Source organism: Anabrus simplex, chromosome 1 (genome assembly GCF_040414725.1).
Source record: "Anabrus simplex isolate iqAnaSimp1 chromosome 1, ASM4041472v1, whole genome shotgun sequence".
NCBI lineage: Eukaryota > Metazoa > Arthropoda > Insecta > Orthoptera > Tettigoniidae > Anabrus > Anabrus simplex.
The window spans coordinates 1055193319-1055217976 of NC_090265.1; the positions used below are offsets into that span (position 1 = coordinate 1055193319).

At 38.7% G+C, this 24658-nt stretch overlaps 1 protein-coding gene across 2 annotated transcripts in view; it reads right to left on the minus strand.

The window, feature by feature from the left end:
• Aduk (Another Drosophila Unc-51-like kinase) overlaps nt 1-24658 on the minus strand; it is a 243655-nt gene that overhangs the window by 53998 nt on the left and 164999 nt on the right. For both annotated transcript variants that reach the window (XR_011017586.1, XM_068225373.1), the window contains exon 6: nt 8771-8950. Coding sequence is in view for 1 of the 2 variants with exons in the window: in XM_068225373.1 (XP_068081474.1) it covers nt 8771-8950 (180 nt within the window). In the remaining variant the exon portion in view is untranslated. The remainder of the gene's footprint in view (nt 1-8770; nt 8951-24658) is intronic.

Below are 24658 nucleotides of genomic sequence, written 5' to 3' on the forward strand. Positions count from 1 at the left end.
GTCTTTATTTCTTCCTTAATGGACTCTAAGTTTTCAACGAACTGATCCCGCATGTCTTTCAATGTGGCTTCGACTTGTGTACTAGAATCAATAAGTTTCTTTTCGAGGCGAGTTCCAGCTTCACGGAATCGTTGCTCGATAAGGGCACTGGATTCAGTAAGCCTTTTATTAATGACTTTATCGGCCTCTGCAAACTTAGTGTTCAAGGTCCTATCAATTTTAGAAGTTAAATCTTCGACTTTGCTATTTGACTCAGTTAACTGCGCTTGTAGTTGTGACTGTAGTGCGGTTATTTGTGCGTTCATTTGAGCCTGTAATTGAGTATTTTGTGCTTGCAACTGGTTATTAGACTCTACCATTTGCGCCTGTAATTGGTTATGGGACTCGACCATTTGCGTATTAGACTTACCGATCTTAGCATTCTGATCGTTAATGCTAAGCCTGAGAGCTTCGATTGCTGCAAGTAAGTTATCCATGTTTCCAGAATATTCGAACAAGTTCTTCGAATTCGTAATAGTTGCAGTCAAATCCTGTACTTAAATTGCAATTTATTATGGCTTGAATCGAACCCTGAATATTGCGATGATGTCTATTATAACTGGCGTATCATCTATTATTATGGCACGGCTCCAAATGGAACCCCTGGAGTTGCGGCGCCATCTATTATATATTCTATCCTCTCTGTACCAGTAAAAGTTCGGGGCGTAAGGCATGAGAAGGATCTCAGGTAGTAGAAGTTGGTTTTTGGAGCCGGTACAGAGCAGGATAGACTCGTAGGGCGAATAATAGATGGTTATACCCTTTTTCAAACAATTTATTAATAATGTTAATCAATTCACCACCCTGCAATGTCGATATAGAATGCAAATAATTTGTTGAAATCAAAAGGGTTAACGTAAATCTTCTTGAATGCAATTTGTGAAAATAAATAAATCTCACAGATCCAATAGTCTTTTGCGAAAACATAAAGTGTCAGTTTTTCACCTAAAGTCTTTCTAAGTATTATGACATGACATGAACACACTTATAATTGAAAATAAGAATTTGAACTTCTGTTGAGAGTTTCTCAGTTTGTGAGCCTTGAAATATAGAACACTTGAAACTCCTAGAGTCTTTCTTGTGTGAAATAGATTTTGAAAATAGATTTATCATTAAAAGATGAGTTTTGAGTAATGGTGGAAAACTACGAAGTATCGTCACACGCAGCACTGGGTAAACCACTGTTCACGATTGGTAAGAAAGAAAAAAAAGAAAGTCAGTTTGTGACTACTCACTTATTAAAAAACTTGGCTTACGAATACTGATGAGAATCTGGAACATTCCGCGGGTGCGGATGATGACTCGAACTTGAAGTTCCACGAAGAAACCACGTTGACGTCATAGATGAAATGATGTTGAAGGTAGTTGGATCTTGTAGAATTTTCTGAAGATTTCTGCTGCTCGTGAAAATGATCTTAACACACGGAACATGCAAGTAGTATTTACAGATGCTATGTTAATTTTAAGACGTCAAATGAGTGATCACAGTCCTTGTTGCAAAAAAAAAAAAAAAAAAACTATTTTAAACTGTCACTGAGAACGTCCAACACAGTGCAAACACGTAATATTTCTCATTACCATCTCTAACCACAGTCTTTGAATCATTGTCCTGACAGATAACAATGATTCTCTAATGTTGATAGAACTATATTATTTTAGAAAAGGTTCTTAACTTTCACTAAGTTTATCACTGTAACACGTCATGTCCTAATATGGCACATAAATAAAAAGACACAGTCCAAGGATGTGCTATGTTAGAAAATAAGTTCTAGAGTAGTTAAAGTTACTGTACACGACAGTTTCTGTTGTTAATTTAATATTGTGTGCAATTAATTAAGTCCACACGTCATGTTGTGAATGTCCAATATATAACTTCGAATTTCACTGATTTCGTACGTGTTATACTTCGAAATGTCTGTAAGTTATATCGTAGTCGCGGCACAATAGACTACTTACGGTGCGACGTCTTTTTTTTTTTCAAGTACGATGGCGATTTACTAGCCCGTAATTTCGTCTTCGCGAAACACGACGAAAAGTACTGTCTTCGAGACTGCACGAACATACTATGTGAGGGCCAGTCTCCCTCTCTCTTACTCATACACATACTGCACTGCTAGACTGGACTGCTTGCAATGAACTGAACTCAACTCAACACACAACTACCTGTTAGCCTTGACCCAGTGGCATATATAGCTGGCGCTGGGAGGGGTAGTTCCTCTCGGCCATGTGACCGTGAGTGCGTAATTTCTGTTAGATTTTAAATCATTGTAACTCAGCAACCATAGGATGGATTAATTTGGAATTTATAGAGGTTAATTTTCATGACGTCCGCTACAATTTAGCGTTTGTTCCATTAAAATTGGCACAGGCGTTGAAAACTTGCGAAAAGAAAGATATTTTCGAGAAATATCTCTAGGGGAGGTGAGCTTTGAACGACAGGTGACGTCACTTGACTCCGCCTAGCGCACTCATGGAGTCTGGTACATACTGGAACATTCTTTTACTTAGATGTTCGTACGTCGGACGGATCTTATATGCTGGAACAACATTTCTTTTGATAACTATGGACCAGGACCTAGGCTTTCCTGGTACAGTACTGATGGTTCAAAATCTTCAAACAATGCTGGAAGTGCTTTCGCAGACTTAACAAAATATAAAAGTGCAGAGTTTAAACTTCCCGGTATGGCTTCTATATATATTGTGGAACTAACCACGATTCTAGCAGCACTGCATTATGCAATGACAGTAAAACAGTCTTCAATCATAATACTTTCAGATTCACAAGTAGCATTGCGAAAACTGCAACGTTCTTCTGCTCTTAAAAAATCCTCTTTTAGACTATGAAATAATCAATACTGCTCAATGTCTTCAGCTTACGGGAAAGAGTGTGACACTGGTTTGGATAAAATCACATACTGGTCTTCTTAGAGATGAGCAGGCTGATAGGCTAGCCAAGTCTGCTTCAAACAATGGGAGACAGAATTATACCACCGTCCCATCGTCTGATTATGTACCTCTTCTCAAGAAAAGGCTGTTGACCTGTTGGAGTGAAGAATGGGAGGTCACATCACAAACGCAAGAACAGTATTACTTCCTAGTGCACACCACAATTTCCTCTGTAAACGGGTACCAGTAGCATCCATGTTCAAGTAAGTTTATAACAACAATTGCACAGCTTAAATTTAATCATTGACGATACCCATAGCATTTGCATTGAATATGGGTTGTTCAATCACCTACTTGCTCCTACTGCAAAAACACTGAAGGGGATATGAACCACATTTTTTCCGACTATGGTTACCATTTTGTGCAGTTTATGGCTCTGTTGCAGAAACTTGCATCTCAGGATCATGTGTTGCCGACTACTCTACCTACTCTGCTAAATGGACTCAGCTATACTACTTATGACCTCCTGCATACATTTTTGATTAGTGTTCAATTTACAGTTTGAGTGATCAGTCACAGTGCACAATCAGTGACAGTGTGAGTGGCCTATAATAATTTGCTTCTCAATTGCTGCTGTTTTTTTTCTTGTTGTCTTTTCTTACAGGTATGGGCATAAACAAATGAACTGACAGTGACAGTGTGAGTGGACTATTATAACTTGCTTTCCTATTGTTGCTGTAGTTCGCTTATTGCTGGGGTTTTTTTTTTTTTTTCCGGGTATGGACATAAACAAAATGTCTGTGATTATTTAGGTTATGTTACATAAATCGAGCAGTGTACAACAATGTTCATGGCTGAACTGGCAACACCCCAGTAGTTATAAATAAAAACATGAAAACATTTTTTTGAAATCTTGATGATGATGCTTGTTGTTTTAAGGGGCCTAACATCGAAGGTCATTGGCCCTTTTTTGAAATCAACCACTCACAATGTAAATACCAATCCCAGATCTTGAAGAATATTTTTCTTACCAATATTCAAACAGAAATGACTGCGTACGGAATCACTATCCTAGCATAATTACCGATCCTGAAAGATTTGCCCTACATAACTCTTATCCTACCATTATTACCTAGCAATAAAGATTGCAGTTTATACATCCCCCAGTTATGACCACGTTTTAATGCGAGTCGTGAGAAAGGACTCAGTCGCGGACGTGTTAGCTTTAACTGCTACAAGAAAGTCGAAAACATTCATTCCCTGATGTCCTCATACACAAATTAGGAGACGAGAGGGCTCCTCTAAACTGGCGACCTATCACCATCTATTCCATCATTAGAAGGATTACTGAACTAGTCTTTGAGTGGAATTTGCATGACTTCATCCCTTTCCATGAACATCAAAGAGGTTTCATGAATAGTACAGGCACCCACCTAAACACAGCATTATTACAATCTATTTTAAAGAATGATAAAGACACCATGTCCGATGTAACAGTAGTCTTTCTCTATGTACATAAAGCCTTCGACAACATTGGTCACGAACACCTTAAGAGAACTTTGCCCTAATCTTATCATTAATAACAAAATTAAACAAAAAAGTGAGGTTAATCATTCTGCAACAAAGTGCATTAAATTGCTGAAAGGCGTAATGAAAGGCTCATCCCTCTCACTCTCTGAAGAAACTGTAGTAACCAAATATGGGTTTTCACTAGCAGCTGGTCTGAAACCTCTGACAGTCCTCGCATTTGCTGACAACACAGTAATTATTGGAAAGAGCAAGAATGACCTTACAAGGATTTAATGAAACTGGACTTGAAATCAACACCTTACGATCTGAATGTATAAACGTTGTTGGTGGACAGCTCATTGAAGACTATCTATCAACTTAACTAGATGATATCAAAAGCATATCTTCCAAGGAATCTATAAAATATCTCTCAGCTTTCATAATGTAACCCCCTTTTAATTCTCAAAATACAATGCAGAAATTGCATAGTAAGACTGAATTACTCGCTTCTTCTCCTCTGTTGCATGCCGATCAGAAATTTTGTGTTACCAACACTGCCATCTGTCGAGCGCTCATCTACCCTTTTCAAGTTGTTCCTATAAATTAAACCCCTGTGAAGTTTCTCGTCGATGCAGACGAATTGATAAAATTGAACTTGAAGGAAGTCCTTCACTTACCAGCTGATCTACCAGATGGCATGATATACAGTCACAGAAAATTTAAGGGACTTTGACTATACTGCGCACAATGGGAGGCATTCCTATAGCAAATAAATGGTCTGTGGACTCTGAAAAGATATCAGAACTCCTACATCCTGAATACAAGAAAACTAGAAGAAACCTAAACTTGCCTATCAAGACTCAATCTATTACCTGATGACCACCTGTTGAATCCTAAAGATGGTTTTCTAAACTATCAGAAGATCAGGGAGATAGTAAGAGACCTGGGATTTAAGAAGTGGTGCGATCTCCCTCACAAAGGTACAGGAGTTATCCTTTTTAAAGAACATCCAGCTTCCAATAAATGGGTTAGCCACCATGAAGGATTATCACACAGTGAATGGAGAAACAGCCTCAAGATGAAGGAGATCGTACCAGCAGTTCGTGCTGTGCCCAGCAAGTCCATGAACAGTAACCGTTGTAGGCGAGGCCTCAATGAGATTGAAACACTTGCACACGTTCTTGATTCCTGACAGCATGGCGAAACTCAGTGCTTTATTAGGCATCATCAAATAAGCACCACCATCACCCAGGCCCTCAGAAGAACTGGATTGACCATCCATAAAGAGATCCATAGGTTTGGCAGAGAATGAAAGCACTCAAAGGATCTATATAATTGCCTACAAAGATAACAATGCAGGATATGTAATCGATACTTACACCTGCTTCGAATCCTCTGCAAGTCAACCTGACAATGTTGACTGTGAGAAGAAGGGAATATACGAGCCCACAGTTCCATTCCACAAGGAAGCACACAATCTAAAATGGATCAAAGTCATTGACTTGCCAATTGGGAGTAGGGGCACGATAATTCGTAAATTCATAAACGGATAAATCTATTTGCTTTACGTCGCACCAACACAGATATGTCTTATGGCGATGGTGGGATAGGAAAGGCCTAGGAATTGGAAGGAAGCGGCCGTGGCCTTAATTAGGTACAGCCCTGGCATTTGCCTGGTGTGAAAATGGGAAACCACGGAAAACCATCTTCAGGGCTACCGACAGTGGGGCTCGAACCCGCTATCTCCCGATTACTGGATACTGGCCGCACTTAAGCGACTGCAGCTATCGAGCTCGGTAAACGGATAAATCAACAATCAAATTGATCAGATTTATTGTATGCAACCTCATATATTTGTTGAGTACTGGAAGACCTTCCACATGCCAAAATCTTTGATTACTGACATTGTACTGTCTCCCTTGAAATCATCAATAAGTATTTTAAGAAACCATCTTTGGTGATTTTCTTTAAAATTCAATAGACTTATTTATTTTTCCATTAAACAATATTAGTTGGTATTAAATATACTTAGTCTTTTAGGCAATCTCTAAATTGAGGAAATGTTACTATGCAATAAAGAGTTCAGCTTAATTTTCTGGTCAAGATATTTAGTGCAAGAAAATAATACAAAAGAATACTCTACTGAAGAAAGAGAACTGAAGCAGACAGCTAAAAAGATAGAAAGCCTACAAGTACTCCTAAAGAAGTACATCAGGTAACCCTACGCAGACTATACAATAGCGCCTCAACAAGCTCTGTGAAGGCAAAAAGCTCGGCTATGAGCAGGTATCCAATTTAGAGCCCTCAACAGTTCTAGGTTATGCTCATAACTCTGTAATCATTGCACAGGATAACACATCAACTAAACGACTAGTTAAAATGGTTATTATAAACTTAGCCTCATTCTCCAGCTTCACAAATATGTATCAATTAATACTGTGAAAACTTATGGGCATTGACCTAAAGGTGTTGAATGACTTTAATATCAAATTAATTTCTGCAGATGAAACTGTGAGGTACCTTGGTGCTTTCTTCTTATCCCACACATCCTACATCAAAACTGTAGATCTGTCAAGATGGCCTCTTAATGAGTGTAACTGCCCATCTCCTGATGAAGCTGGGAAGCAGAAAATAGTCCGTTGGTGGTTGAGGAGAACTGGATGTAGAACAGGTGTTGATGACGAGAGAGCCAATCCCTTTGAAAATGGCAATATACAAAGAAGTGGAGATTATTCTTGGTCTTTTGCATTCTGATGCTGACCTGTTGTGGTATTTATCCTATTATGTGTTCCTATTCATGTTCCTATCTTTCTATATATAACTTAAATGGAGGTTTGGTAACTCAGATTTAGGTCTCCTGACATTACTCTGAAAACTTCTTATACCAAACCACTATTGTGACAATTTTGTTCCCATTTTGTTCTTACTTTAATAAAAGAGTTCTTCATAGTGTTGACTTTTTACATCAATCCTTTTTATATGCAATACTTGCAACTCTGATAAAACTTTGGGGGTAAAATGTAATTTCATTTTTCAATAGAGCGCATTTCACAATAAGTACATTGCTTATTATTAGCATTTGTTTCACTGTCAGAAGAGTCCATCACATGAGCTTCAACATACAAAATACAAAATACAATAACCAACTCTAGGCTGTACTTCCCTTTTGTGCTTTGTTTTGATGTCATACCTAACTCACAAAGATTTTCAGTGACTACAGGAGAGAAAAAGACTGGGACTAGGAAAGTACGGGGTGAGGCTTTAATCAAGGAACAGTGTGTTTGGTATGGAAATGGTAAACCATCTTTAGGGTTGCGAACAGTGCGGTTCAAACCCAGCATCACTAGAATGCAAGTTTCCAGAACTACATAACCTATACCATGCAACTTACACACTCGATATGCTGAATATCTATGTTCATGTGTATAAATATCTGAGACAACAAGAATGGAGTAGAGCACCACTTTTCTCTCTGCTTATGATTTATTGTTAACTGTGTCCAAGAACCACTTACATCTCCTTCCTAAGAAATCAGTTACAGTTAGAGGGTAATCACTATTTCATACCAACACAGGAAATTTTAATACTCCTGGTTTAACTACAACCTTTTAAGCATGGGTATTTCTTTCACTTTAATTAATAATGCTTGACATTTCTAAGAGCACATAAGTAGTTTGTACTACACCTCTTGCTGCTGATAATGATGACACTGCACCACAGAAGATTTAACTGATCAATATTACAATGGACATATCTGGACAAGAACCTGTCCAGTTACTTGGTTACCATACTGACCTTCGCTTCAGAGGACCCTGGGTTTGATTCCTGGCCAGGTAATTGATTTGAACTACGTAGTTAGTTCTTCTGGCTTAGAGACTGGCTGTTTGTTTTCATCTTAATACACTTAACTTTTTTCTCTCTCCCCAACCCCACAGAAACATGCAATACATCGCTCTAAGTAGGGTTGGTGACAGGAAAGGCATCTGGCTATGAAAAGGGGATCAAATCCAAATCAAGTGCCTACTCTAATAAAACTGGAATAAAGGCTAGAAAGAAGAATATCTGTACAAGAACTTCAGACTACTAACAGCTAAAGCGCACACTTGGAAGATCCATAAAATCAAAAATGTATGATTTGATGAATCTTTGCATGTAACTGAGGCAGAATAAGAAGTCATATGACAGGTAAATTAAAAAAATGAAAGCAGTGGGAAAAGTGTAGGAATTGTTATAAAGAACCAATGCTAATGCAAATGGTTACTCGTTTTATAGCTAACAGTTATTGACATATAGTGTAAATATTGTAATAATACTCCAGATGATACTACCAACTTACACAGCAGATTGAAGTCAGGAGACCCATTATCGACATGAGTGTTGATGCCTCTGTTTTCCTCAGAGGCCTCCTCATTTGATTCGTCGTGGCCATACACTATTTTCTTAAGATCTTCAGCTCGCCGAATGTAGGATTTCACTTTGCTCTGAAGGACACTTTTTTTTACAGGATCAGTCTCAACTATAAAAGAGTTACAAAGTAATTAAATCATAGCAGATATAAATTATTTCAATATTATTTATCACCACATGATGCTGGAAATGCACAAAGTCATGTAAGTCCTAAGCAAATCCAATTCAAACTTCCACAGAGAAAGATTTTCAAATAGCCATTTCAGAAAATTAAATCTTAAAATACTGAAAAATATCATTCTCTGGAGACCAGGCTATAAAGAAATTATAGCCTATGTATACAACAAATTATTTTTAAAGTTCTATTAAAAAGTTGAGTTACACTCCCACACACATAACAATTTCCACAGACATTGAAGTTCCAGTAAGATACACCATCTCTAGTCATTTTGCTCATTCCTGAGGGTCATGGTCCTACTGATGCTTGTAACAGCCCTGATGTACAGTCGCCACTTTGGAAAGGTTTAAACTCCCAAGTGATGTGGAACACACCTCTGAACAGTTCATGAGTTTGACTACTGGTCTGGTGTTGTTCGATTTCAGGACAAGCATTATGAATGAACTGTGTCAGGTCTTTCTGCAGCTTCTCAGTATCTCCCAGCATAAACTCTTGTATTTGCTCTTATCCTGAATGGAGTAGATCCTAGTTTTCTGAAGAGAACTCCTTTCTTCAGTCAGTTGTAGTAAGGTGTGCGACAATCAGGGTTGTTTTCTTTTGATGTTTTTTGATCATTACCAGAGGAGAAGACTAGTAAGTATTCTCCTAGTTTGTTCCTCATGCCTAGTCCATATAGGGATCTTATATGACTATCTACAGTAGTTTCCCCAATCTTAGCTGTGAAGTAACCTTGATTATAAGTATTTCTTGAGAATCTTGCTGATGGTATGTTCTAATATTTCATATATCTCTTCAATTGTTACATCAGGTGTAGCAACTGGTGGAGGGTATACCTGGACAATGTTAACCTTATGTGAGCCTGACAGAAATTATTCTATCACTGATAAGTTTATATCTTAAAGTACCTATAATACATCTGCCATTTTTCACTAAAATTTGTATGACTGCCAATTATGCTTGCCATCATGTTATCCTTAGCCGACTTCATTGTTAGATTCCATTTCCTAGTAAGTTCCTTTAATTTCTCCTTACTTCCACAGCCATTTCTATTTCATTCCAATCTGCACCTCCTTCATATACTCTTTACTTTACTTCCCTGTTACAATACAGTAGGTCTTTACCATTCCTTACCACCTTTAAAGGAGGTTTTCACATTCCTCAACAATTGCTTTAAATCACTGATATGTTTTTATTTACTGTTTTCCACCGATCATAATTTAAAACATCCTCATGCCTGTCTTATCAGCCGTATAGTACTGTGTAATACTCCTACCTTTACAACATTCCTATCTATCATATTTATTTTCAAGTATGACAAAAACAGCTTTATGATCACTGATACCATCTATTACTTCAGTTTCTCTACAGAGCTGATCTGGTTTTTACCACCATGTCCAGAATATTCTTCCCTCTAGTTGGTTCCATCACTTTCTGATTCAACTGTCCTTTCCAGATTAAATTATTTGCCATTTGCTGACCATGTCATTCGTATTACCTTCCCAACTGACATCGGGTCAATATTGAGATCACCTGCTACAATCACGTTCCTTTTCATATTATTTCCCACATAGTTGATTATCTTATCAAATAATTCCAAATCAATATCTGTACCACCCTTTCCAGGTCTGTACACTCCAAAAACATCAAGTTGCCCATTTTCTTTAGAGATAAGCCTTCCACCTAGAATTTCATGTTTGTAATCTTTAACGTTTTGTAGCTTACAAATTCTTCTTTCACCAGAATGGATACCCCCCTATTACCATTCCTATCCTGCCTCTGCGATAAACACTCCAGTTTCGTGAGAAAATTTTGGCATCCATATCATCACTTCTCAGCCGTGATTCAATTCCTATTACAATATCTGATAAATGTATATCAATTAAATTAATTATATTCTTTTCTTTACAATACTTCTGCAGTTTAACACTAACAACTTTAGGTCATCTTTACTTGACTTCATCCTCCCTCCACTGACATCACCGCTCTCTAGTCACTGCGTTTCCCTGAATGCATTTCCCTATAACTCTTCTCAACAAACTACCTAATTTATACGTACCACTGTGGTTCAAGTGAAGGCCATCTGAGTGCAGATCTCTATCTCCTACCCACCCATTAGGATCTAGAAATCTCACTCCTATTTTCCCCACATACCCACTCCACAGTCTCATTTAAATCCCTTATCACCTTCCAGTCAATATCCCTCCTACACAGTATTCCATTGATAACAATCTCTGCTTCCTTTAACTTCACCTGTGCTGCATTTACCAGATCCCACACATCCCCAACTAAGTTGGTACTTATACCTGCTTGCCTTACGTTGTTGGTACTAAACCCTTATGGGCTTCGAAGGGAGATCCAAGCATAATAATGCGTCAGCGTAACCTGACGAACAACCACTATGAGACTATATCGAAGAGCGGCCTGAATTGCCAAAATGGTCTTCGAACTGCCCTCCTCCTACTTTCTGTGCTAGCCTCGGTAGTTTGAGCACTAGGGGGGTGGTAACGTTTGAGGGAAAAAAAGAAGGTAAATAAGAAAAATACTTAAGATGGAGTCTTATCTAATGTGAAAGTAGGATTTCTGGGTTCAACCATTTACTGGATACAGCTTAGCACAGCTAGAAATGACAAGAAATGACACGGAGGAAAAAAGGAAAAAAAACAGTACGCAAATTAAATTGACTTGCCTGAAGGGTGTTCACTGATCTAACTCAGCACAGGCTACATTTGCAATGAAGTATAATTGAAGTCTGGCAATTATACATCATCTAATTTTCTGTCCTTAATTTACTTTCTTTCAGTCGATCACCTCCATGTAATTTGAGATAATGTCCCTTACATAATACACTCTATTCTTAGCATGTAATTAACCGGTTCCTACGCTACATAGTTAATACATGAGAAAAATATTTACATTTTAAAAAAAAACACACAACAATGAGCAAAACTCCCCAGACTCCCCATAACCCTGACACCAAGACAGACAACGATGAACATCGGTTCTGTTTGAACTCAAAGAAATAATATACTGAACAAAATCATATGTATACTTTATGTACACATGGGGATATTTCTGTAAGAAAAATATGGACATCACTTTCTTACATCGGCAGGCTTAAAATTCTGTGATATAGTGATGTGCATACTTTTATGACAACCTATAGTAAAGGGGCTACACGTTATAGTGTGCCTAACCTTGCTTTGGCAGTTTTAAGAGAGTGTTATAGCATTCACAAGAGTCGTTTCATGTGTTTACAAATAACACTAACTGGTCACTCCTTGCAGTGATTGGATTTGTGACAGCAAAATGGCAAGCAGTTCACGTGATATTTTTTCAGCAGGTATTGATGACGATAAATTAATGCAGTATTTGGAAGAATACAAAGTTAACGTGGATGATTTACCAGATAGCGATAGTGAATTTAGTTCAGAGAGTAGCGACGAAATTATACCAGACACGCCCCTGGAATCACCACAGCTAAAGAAGAAACATTTATTTGTTTCTAACGGCACTAACGCTACTGTGAATATGGTGGTAGATGAAACTAGTGATTACGAAGATGATGATAATGTCTCTGCAGAACACTTTTTGGAAATTTCTCCCAATGAACCCGACAACATTCCTCAATCTCCTTCATGGAACTTCTTGGACCTAAACATACCCCTCCGTCTGATTCTCCACCCATATCAATTTACTTTTTATTTTCTCTCTTCTAAACCTTATAGTCACATGAACGTAAATGCTGCTTCTCACCCAAAGGTCATGGGTTTGTTTCCCGGCCAGGTCAAGAATTTTTACCTGGGCCTGAGGGTTGGCTCGAGGTCCACTCATCCTAAGTGACTCTAAGTGATTGCAACTGAGGAGATATCTGAGAGTGAGAGGGTGACCCGGTCTAGAAAACCAAGAATAATGACCGAGATGATTCGTCTCACTGATCATGCCTCACCTCATAAATTGCAGGTCTTTGAACTGAGCAGCAGTCGCTTGGTAGGCCAAAGCAAATCAGGGCTTTAGCGCCATAGATTTTTAATTACGTATATTTTGTTGTATTGTAAAATTCTTTTTCAAATACATACTAGAACCGAAAACGAGAAAAAGGTTTTGCGGAAAACAAAAACTACAATATTAACTATTATTTTTTAATAATCCAGAATTATTTTTTCTACTATGTTGTCCGCACATAGAAAATTTCCTGTCAGTATTTGCCATACATCGATACATACACGCAAATTTTATCGGGAGTAAAACTGTCTTGTTTTTACTAGTGACATATGTTTGAATTTTTATTTTTTATGCTTTAATTGTTTTTGTTCAGATTAATTGAATTTAGAAATGCATTATACATTATTACATATATCCTTTTGCATAGTAAATTATTTTTTCGAAGTAGATATTGACAGAGAAAGTGCAAAAATATGTTTTTCTTCCTAAAAATAAATGTTATCGACAACTATAAATCAACAATAATGTTTTCGATTCTTTATATCACTCTAAGTTGTTTATTCTATGTAGTCAATATGTAGAAAATCTCTTGCCGATATTTGCCATGACTTGGTAGATATACGTGAATTTTAAAATACATGTATTTCCACTAAAAACAGCCTGGCACTTTAGAGTAGTAGAGTGGAGGTGGAACTCTGGCCTCTTTCAGCTGATGGTGAGCAGCTGACCAGTTTGACTCCTGGCTCCAAGACGGTTAAGTAGCGATCACATTTTTCAAGTCTTATATCCATATGTATCTGGAGCTCTTTCTGAGCATATCGTTAGAGTCATTTCTGAAAGATGGACGGTAGATCAGTTTCATGCACACGTACTCCAGTTCTTCATTCCTTCTCAGGCATTATTTCAGAGTACAACATTTGAACGAATCTTTGTCAGAATATATTCAGGATATTAAATTCTATGCTAGAATTTTTATGCTTAACTACTCTGAGACTCAAATGGTTGCCAGCATTGTTGAGGGTCTTGCCCCCTAACTATTGGTCGTATCTTGCTCTTTCACAGCGTCCAGCAACTTTTGCTCAATTGGAAGCTATTACTGTTTCTGCTGAAGGTATCAGATATGGCAACCAGCTTGCGTTGCGTTAGCTCCCCCTCCCATGAGCATGTCTTTTCTACAGGGTACTAAAGCTGCTCTTTCCCTTTCTTCAAAGCCATGTAATTCTTGTGCATGTTTTAGTTGTGGTTTCACTGAACATTTCCAGAGGAAATGTCCTACGATTGGGCCCTTACGCAATTCAAAACCTGAGGTGGGTAGAGTCTCATCCACCAATAATTCTTGTCAATACTATGAGTTGAATAGGCACTTTTCTAGACAGTGCCCACATAATTCTTCTGGACCTGGGCGTCCTGGTAACAGTAATAATAATAATTTTGTGTGGCTATTTCTAGCCGAGTACAGCCCTTGTAAGGCAGACCCTCCGATGAGGGTGGGCGGCATCTGCCATGTGTAGGTAACTGCGTGTTATTATGGTGGAGGGTAGTGTTATGTGTGATGTGCTAGTTGCAGAGATGTTGGGGACAACACAAACACCCAGCCCCCGGGCCACTGGAATTAACCAATGAAGGTTAAAATCCCCGACCCGGACGGGAATCAAACCCGGGACCCTCTGAACCGAAGGCCAGTACCCTGACCATTCAGATAACGAGTCGGACCTGGTAATAGTAATTCTAGATGACTAACCGTCAATTCTTGCGGTAAACCTGATGTAGCTTCATGTTTTGTCTGTTATAACTGTATGTTAAAGGATGATTCACCTAATTCTGAGGCTGATAATAGGTCCCAGTCTGAACCTAGTGTAAATTTCCTATAATCTTGTGGCATTTCTGCTATTCCCCCTTGTAAATTACTTCACATACGCTTAGGGGTAAGTCATGAACTTGTCTATGCATTGGTAGATTCAGGAAGTAGCATCAGATTGATGAGTGAGAACTGGTATAACTCAATAAAAATTGTTTGCAAGTTACCTCCACTGAAGTCAGTATCGTTAACTTGCCATTCTTCTAATTCTAACTTTTTGAATATAGTGGGATCTCTAAGTGTCAAAATCAGAATCCATGATTTCACGTGGAAAATGCCAGTAGCAGTTGCAAAAGATTTATCTTGTGCTTTAATTTTGCGAGCAAATTTTATTACAAAAACTGGTATGATTGAGCTCCAGTTCAATAAATTCCATTTTAAATTTTCCATGAGTATTTATAAGTTGTGTAATTGCTCCCCTATTCTTCCTTGTCATCTCAATGCTGTTCCTGAAGATACGGGTGAACCCAAAACTTTTGGTTTTTATCATTTGCCTGATGATCAGGCCAAACAACTTAAGAATCTCTGAGATAAATTTACAGATGTATTTACCAATACATTAGGTGTAACTAATGTTTTGGAGTACAAAATTGCACTGATAATATACCTATTTGTTCTCCTCTGCATTGCCTGTCGCCTCTCAAAATGGAAGCCCGTAAGGCTATTATTGATCAAATGCTTGTGACTGTGTAATATGGCCTCCTAAATCTGCTTATTCTTCTCCCATGTTTCTTGTCCCTAAACTGCAGGGTGGTTTTCGGCCTGTCGCTGATTATCGGATGTTGAAGAAGAGAGTTGTCCTTCAATTTGATCCCCTTTCTGATCTGCACTTTTGTTTTCCTTGGTTTGCTAATGCCAAAATATTTACCACTTTTGATTTGAATCAGGCATATTATCAGATATCTCTTGCTGAGGAATCCAAGCACCTCACTGTTTTTGCCACTGATTGGAACCTCTTATGAATTTGAGAGGGTGCCGTTCAGTCTTAGTACAGGTGCTACTGTCCTTACTCGGTTACTAGATAATGTTCTGCCAGACATTAAATTCAAGTTTGTGTACAATTACCTTGATGACTTCGTAATTTTCAGTGAAACATTTGAAGAGCACCTTGTCCATCTCAATGAAGTCCTTGAGAGACTGTGCAAAGCAGGCCTAATGTTTAAGGCTAGCATGGTTACTTTTGCATGACCCCAAATGTCATTTTCAGGACATACTGTGCCTGAGAAAGGTCTCTCTGTACGGCCGCCAACCAAACTTTTCCTACACCTAAAGATGTCAAAGCTGTAGCCAGATTCATTGGCATGGTTAATTTCATAAATTCATCCCCAATTTTGCTGAACAAGCAGCTCCGTTAAATGTTTTGAGAAGAATGGAGTATGGGGTGATGCCCAACTTGTAGCCTTTTATGACTTGAAATTGCTTTATGTAATGCTCCTCTCCTGGCTACGCCACATTTTTCTAAACATTTCACTCTTCAAACCGATGCCCCTTTGACAGGTATATCTGGTGTTCACCTTCAAGAATTTGAAGAGGGATGTCGTTCCATTTCTTATGCTTCACGTAGTCTAAATCCTGCTAGGCAAAACTATTCCATTTATGAATTAGAAGCCTTAGCTGTTGTTTTTTTCCTTTAGAAAGACTCAGGATGTACCTTGAACATCTCCCTTTCGACCTTGAAACTGATAATCAGGCATTGAGTAGAGTACTGGCCAAGCCAAGAAGGACCGGTCATCTTGCACATTGGGCAATACGCATCTCAGCATTCCATTTCAAAGCTCATCACATTTGTGGCACTGAAAATGTGGTGGCTGATAGCCTCGGTAGAATGTTCTATCTGGGCAGTTCCGATCCTCAATCTGATTATTTAGATCCCTCTCCTAACCAAGTTTTGGCCTTTGTGAATGTAGTTTTCACTAAATCGCCCTTTCTTTTCAAAGATATCGCTAAACATCAGGAAGATGATGAAGAATTAAAGGCTATTATTGACAGGATTAAATCTGGCAAACATGTTAAACCTTATGTTCTTAAGAATTGTGTCCTATGTTGTTCTGCTTATGGTAGAATGGACCCCAAAATTGTCATTCCATCTAACCCAGTTCCTGCTCTTTTCAAATATTTTCATGAATCTCCACTAATATCCATAAGCATTTCATTTGGAAATCCACGGATAGTGAAATCCGTATTCTTGTCAAATCTTGCAAAACTTGTGATATTAGTAAACCTGCATCTAATACTCGTCTAGGTCTGTTGTCATCTGAGCAAGCTTCTCATCTGTTGGAGAGATTATTCATAGATTACATTGGTCATTTCCCGAGGTCATGGACTGCCCAATGTTCATACGTGTGTGTGCTGACACCTTTTTGTGTTTTACGTGGCTGTTCCCAACTCGTATGGCTACAGTAATGCTAATACTACCATCTCTTGTTTGAAACAGACTTTGCTTTTTTTGGACCCTGTCAATTTTTAGTGAGTGACAATGCCAGAACTTTTACCTCTGTGCAGTTCCATAATTTCTGTTTTGATTTGGCAATTTCTCACGTAACCACTACCCTGTATTATCTGAGGCCAAATTATGTCGAAAGAGTGAATTGAAATCTTAGATCTGCTCTTATTGCCTATCACTCTGCTGACCACTCTAAGTGGGATTCATCACTCAATTGGTTGTCGTTTGCATTTATTAATGCTATCCATGAGAGTCACAAGCAAACGCCTGCTTCAATAATGCTAGCTTTTACTCCTAATTCTCCACTTCCAAATCGATGGTCCATTAACAATCTTTCTGACGTCGCCAATCCAGAAACGATCTGTGCTACTTGGCATCGTGCGTGTAAAAATTTGAAGGTTTATTATGCTAAAGTTCAATGTAACTACAATCACAGGCAAAGACCGCACAATCCGTCTGTGGGTGACTAGGTTTTTGTTAAGACTCATCCTGTCAGTAATGCTGTGGACCATGTTATTAGTAAGTTACCGAGCTCGATAGCTGCAGTCGCTTAAGTGCGGCCAGTATCCAGTATCCAGGAGATAGTAGGTTCGAACCCCACTGTCGGCAGCCCTGAAAATGGTTTTCCGTGGTTTCCCATTTTTACACCAGGCAAATGCTGGGGCTGTACCTTAATTAAGGCTATGGCCGCTTCCTTCCCACTCCTAGCCCTTCCCTGTCCCATCGTCGCCATAAGACCTATCTGTGTCGGTGCGACGTAAAGCAACTAGCAAAAAAAAAAAAAAATTAGGAAGTTAGCCCCCAGATTTCGAGGTCCCTGCACAATTTTAAAATTTCTTACTCCAGTATCATTACTGGTAGGTGATCCTGAAAGGAAGAGGATAGGTAGAGTGCATTTATCACAAGTAAAACTATCCGAAGTACTAGTATAGTTATGTAAATTCCTTTATCCGTGACCATTTATGTCTTAGTTATATGAAATATTGAATTTTAGGATGGCCAGCCGCTACACAGGTTATCCCTGTCTTTTAGCTATGATCAAAGTTAGTAATTTAAGCAATAGGAATTGTAATTGTTGTTTGAGAGTATATTAGGTATCCTCCTTAGGTATTTGTTTCTTTTAATGTAATGGATTTTGTATGATGATTAGGATAGATAAGTTTTATTTTATGGTCACATATTGGAATTTATTACTGTAACATTTTAAGCTCGAGGGTAAACTCCTGTAGTTTTTTTGTTACTTTTAGACCTTTCAAAATATTTTTATGAATAGTGCTTGCCTTGGGATTCTGGTATCCCAAATCCCAAGTGTGGGAGGGAGTCTCCTGATGGAATCTGATTGAGCCGCCGGTTGGTTGATGCTAGTTATCTCTAAATTAAAATATAAAACCACCCTTGAACTCTTCAGTTATTCAAGATCTTCAGTGTGTTGGACGATGGCTTTGCATCATCTATTCCCGTTTCTGTTGTGTACTGATTAATATTGCAGTGGCTGCAAAAACTTGATACATCTGATGAACAACCCACCATGCCTGTTTGGAGGGCACACTGAATCTCTTGGTCGCTACCAACCAACATTGGGGTCGAGTGGGCAAATGTTCCTGATGGTGGCAGTTGTGTTATGCTGTGCCACACATCACTGCTTGTTTCCAGTCAGTTCACTAAATGGGTGGGTGAGCTGGGCTGAAAGTTTCCAAACTGCCATGGTTGGACTGAAGGTATCTGGGAGTTGTTGGCAATCGGCCAAGTCAGCAGCTACATAAGTCAGCGAAACCAGAGGTCAAGAGGGAACACTTTGATGAGTAATGGACGTTCCAGTTGAGAACAGCAGCAAGATGTTAGTATCGGATTTGTTGTGTGACCAAAACCTCCAGTAAATTTAAAATGTATTAAAGTTGTAATTTTTGAGTGTAGCTCGAATTTAGGAGGTGGAGGATGTGACCGATTGGGACAGCAAGAGGGGGAAGCCATCAAAATTTCATCACTGAATTTTGAAAAATTTATGTAACACTTTATTTAATTTTGGATGTGTAAACTATTGATTTATTGTTTCATTGTAAAATCATTTTGAACCTGTGAGGAAAAGAAATTATGAACATTAATGAACAATTTATACTGAAATTATTATCATTATGTGAAATTTTGATGTAACTGGTACATAAATTTTCGAGCTGCATGTACTGCCACGTGTTGTTTTTGGTGACAAAATAAGCATTGCATAAAGAAATGTTCTTGAACTTATAACAAACTTACCTCATCAAGCTTATTGGTCGAAATAAAAATACTTTTAATTGGTGAATGTGGATGTCAGAAGTAATGCGATTGCCCCATTGGTCACCTGGTGATTGGACCATTTCCAGCTTCTGGCTCCGTAATACCAATACAGTTGGTCCATTATTGGACATTCATTCGGAACAAATATTTCAGCATCCCCATGGGAATCAACATCTATATTATCTTCTGGCTCCGTTGCGAGAGCGGAGCAAGTTTTTGGCATCTTTAACTTCTGACCAGCCTAGGGAGCAGACCCGCTTTTTGTCTGTCCCGTCCCGTCATGGGGATACCAGCCTCTGGAGTGAGCTTATTTCCCAATATTTTTCCATTAACATAAGGACACTGAAGATTAGGTCTGTTGTGGACCTGTTAGGCCTGAAGCCATACTGTTCCTCTTCAAACTGTGGCTCTAAGATGACTCGCAATCTGCTCTCTGAGATTTTCTCAAGAATCTTAAGCCCATGGGAAAGGAGTGTTATTCCCTGGAAGATGAAGCATTATTAGAGATTTCCTTTCTTAAACAGGGGGATGATGACACCTTTGCTCCAATCAGTAGGTATCTTGCCATCTTTCCAAACTGCATTGAGCACTCTGTGTAGCCACTTTAAACCCTGGACTCATGCTGCTTTAATCAGGTCCGTGCTGACTTCATCGATTCCTGGGATTTCCCTTGTGGCATCTTCTTAAGGGCTGCTTCTGTTTCTGCTCATGTAATGGGAGGTTCCTCTGTGCAGGTTTCAACAGCTGGTTCTTTTGTTCTCTGATCTGCTTCTATCCTGTTCAATAGGTGATCAAAGTGATTCCTCAGAACCTCTCTGATGTCCTCTTCTTTCCTGGCCAGGTTTCCATTATGATCCTCAATTGCTTTGATGGTTTCAATTGAATTCCTTTTGTTTTTGATTACTCTGAACAATAGTTTCATATTTCCTGTGCTGTCTTCCTTCAGTTTTTGAGTAAATTTCTCCCAGCTCTTTATCTTCTCCTCTTCTACTACTCTTCTGACACTCAATTTCTTGTCCCAGTAAACTTGCTCGAGGTCTCTGATCTTCCCCTCGTCCCTTACATGTTCTGGCTTGGATTTCTCTCTATCTCGTTCTTTTTGTGCTATGTTCCTTTCCTTTATTGAGGATCTTACTCTTTCATTCCACCAGGGTGTCTCTTTTTGCCTTACTCTTGCACTTGTCTTCCCGCAAACCTATATTGCTTCTTTTATCAAGGTGTTTATAAATCTTGTCCAATCTACCTCACCACTCTCCACTTCTTCTGTAGGCAGTTGTCCTCTTATACGGTCCTGATATTCGGTCCTTTTTCCAATCTATTGTAGTTCCCACACCTTAATCTTAGGCAATTTTCTGGTTGTTATCTTTGGTACATTAATGTCTTTCAAATCTGCAACTAATAACCAGTGGTTGCTATTGAGGTTCTCACTTGAAATCACCTTGACATCAGTCATAAATCTACTTCTTTTTCTATCTGTAATGACATAGTCAATGACCGTCTTGCTCTTTCCATCCCAGCTGTAATGGGTAATCTTGTAACTGACTCTTTTGTTGAGCTAACTTTTTTTGAACTACCAAACAGTTTCTTATGCAGAAGTCTAGATGCTCCCCTTCTGAATTCCTTTTCCCATAGCCATGTGATCCCATGACCTTCTCATAGCCATTCCTGTCTGTCCCGAGCTATGTGTTGAGGTCCCCGATGATGATTGCCCTCTCTTCACTGATGGAGTCTTCTAGGTCTTCGAGAAACTTGTTCTTTTCATCTTGACTGCAACCCATCTGAGGGGCATACACTTGCACCAGTGTCAGCTTTTCTTTCCCACGGTGAACTGTTGCCTTCATAATCCTCTCATTGATGTACTGGATCTCTGTAATACCATCTAACTCTTTAGACAATATCAATCCTACTCCATTTATCATCTCTCCATGGTTACCATTCCAGTAGCAGGTACAATTTTTCCTCAACTCTTTCTTCCCTTTACCTTTCCATTTAGTTTTACTCAGTCCTAGGATTGATCTCCATGATGTCCACTAACACTTCACATTTCCCAGTCAAACTCAGTACACTGATAGTTCCTATTCGAGTGTGTTGTCTTTCCCGGGGTTGTTGCACATTCGCAAGGCTTGGCCTATCATCAGGAAGTCATCATACCTCGCATGGGTCTGCGGATACTGTTATCTCCCTTAGCCTTTAGCAGTCCCCTGCCACTTCTGCAAGGCAGCAGCTTCCAGTTTAATTTATGTGTCATTTCCTACACAATGGCTTCAACAAGCTCCCTAAGGGTGAACTACTCTCCCCATAGCCATTGGTTTTCCCTTAGTTTGTCAGGTTTGGTAACAGCCGCCCAACCCTTGGCCAGACAGTCGCAGGTAGTACCGTCTACTGTTGCATACGGTAGCGGGATGTACCTGACCTGACATACACTTTAGACTTTAAGAACTGTAAATCCTTGTATTTATGCTTTCTTGTATTAAAGAATGCAGACTTCACCACTGTTACCACGATTCAAATCAGACATCACCGTGCCCCAATTTTTTTTTTTGTTGCTTTATGTTACACCAACACAGATAGGTCTCATAGCGATGATGGGACAGGGAAGTACTAGGTATGGGAAGGATGCGGACATGGCCTTAATTAAGGTAACAGCCCCAGCATTTGCCTGGTGTGAAAATGGGAAACCATGGAAAACCATCTTCTGGGCTGTCGACAGTGGGATCAGAACCCACCATCTCCTGGATGCAAGCTCACAGCTGCACACCTCTAACTGCAGGGCCAACTAGCCCAGTGCCCCAAGAATTACCAACTACTGCAAGCTAAGCAGTGTACATGCTCAGAAAGATCCCCTATAACCACTCTTACTGTTTCATAAGAGAGGGTCATATATAGGGTCATATATAAAACACTGTCACTGACAAAGACTTTCACAGTATCACACAGTACAGTGTAGGTTCGCAGTGCATCCAGGATAGCACAGGAGCAGTTCATAGTACTTCCTGCTTTGAGATAATTCACTGCAGCAACAAACAGCTTCTTTTTGGATTCGGCTGGAACTTGAGCAATTATTACAAAAACACAATGCCTCATTATGTCAGTAGTTTTATCACACAGGATGTTTATACTCTTCCCAGCTACAGCTTTTGTTAATAATCTACGGTGATCAGAGGCAACTTCTAGAAAAATTACAGAATACTTCTAATTTCATAGACTTAATACTGCAACAAAAGAATCTAGCAATATATACAAAAACATAACACCCCATTCTGCCAGCAGTGGTGCTGCTTCGGTAATCAGGACACATTAATCCCAACATGGTGCATGGTGATACTGAAAGAAGGAATGGTCCCTGGACCAAAATAAACCAAGGAATTGAATTCTGGACCAAAACTTGATGTCTCACGGGGAGATTGCAAAGTGGCGGCCTAGGGCCGCTTTTACTAATGCACCTAATCTAACCTGTCACTTCCATTTGGTTTGTCCAGATCATAACCTAATCTGCCACTGCCATTTGAGTTGTTCGGATCACAACTTCCAGATTGCTATCATTTACTTATGAAAATTCTGTTCACTGTGTCCGCTCACTGCAATGTTGTATTTATGCATCCCGGATCCAAAGTAATAACAATAGGGTGGTTCAATTAGGTACATTGCAGTTACCTGGTAAATATTTCTCACATAGAGTTTACACACATGGCAGTTCTTCATTCAATTGGTAATCCATGCTTGTAACTCTTGGTTTTCGAGTTTGCCAATGAGATATTTGATTTTGTAAAGACTTCAACTGTTCATTTCCAGAAGTGATCTTTGGAAGTTTTCCGGTGTTGACAGCTGTCCAACTGCTCCATAATAGATGTCTGTTTTGTTTGAGATCGAGATGGACCAGTAACGATAGAATTTTCTCGTCACTTCATTATGTTTTTTTTTTTTTTTTTTCTCTGTTAACAAGTTTTACAATACTGTCCTTTTTATCCCATGCAACTCTGCAGTTACAAAATTTGCAAAACACTGTCAATGAATCTGTGGCATGTAAACATTCATTTGAATATTGCTGAGCCCTCTCAAAGGGCATTTATAGCCGTGCGCCCCATAACTTCAATGATTAATGCAGATTTCTTCTCTTCACCTTGTGCACAATGAAGTTACAAAAGGAACGTAGGGAAGTGGAAACGTACATCTCGTGTCTTGTCTCCTGCCAATATAACTTTTCAGTAATAATCGATAGAAAAGCTGTATGAAACCAGAAATTCAGGTAGAAAATGACATACATATTGCGTAGTGCAGATTTCGTTTATCGGTAATAACCAATAAAAAGTTGTATGACGGTTGTATAAATTGATCAGTATTAATTGAAATGATGAATTAATAATCAATAGTAATGGGTGAAAATAGAGTTTTGGACATTTTTCTGTCAATAAACATGGTTTTTGCTGAACTATAACATATTTATAATGAATTACCTACAAAATCGCAAGTATTTGTTAAATTCACAGTATTTGAATTTTCAGTTGAAATTGCATTAAAATTTGTGGCTATCATAAAATACGAAATTTTCCCATCTCTAGACACTGGATATGTATGCAAATGTGTATTTTGTTTGCCGAAATGCAGACCTTCAAAACCGACAAGGAAGTGCGTTTGAAGGTGAAATTGGATTAATTATTAAGTTTAATATTTGCATATATTTGAGATCAGTGAATACATTTCAAATTTTGGATTTATTGTGCATGTTTTTGACTTTTATTATGCATATTTTATAACATGCTTTACAAGCAGTCTTCAACAAAATATTAAGTAATTAATGCCGTGAACTCTTGCTGAATGAGTGGCCTTGTTCTGAATTAATATTACAGCTGTGGTAAGTTTTCAAAGAAAAATCAAGACAAGAACACAGCGTGCGCACCTGAATTCAAGTACTGTACTGTCACATCCGTGGATGTAGAGAGAGATCATTCTCCTCATTGAAGCTAATTTTAACAAATACCATAGATTTATACAAGAAAACTTGGAGAAGATTGCTGTAGTGTACTGCAAAGCAAGTTCTGGACAGGAAAAGTAGAGAGAGCAGTGAAAAGTGAAATAAGAATGTGTATTTAAATGTGTTTCTTAATGTTTGTGTGTTTTTACA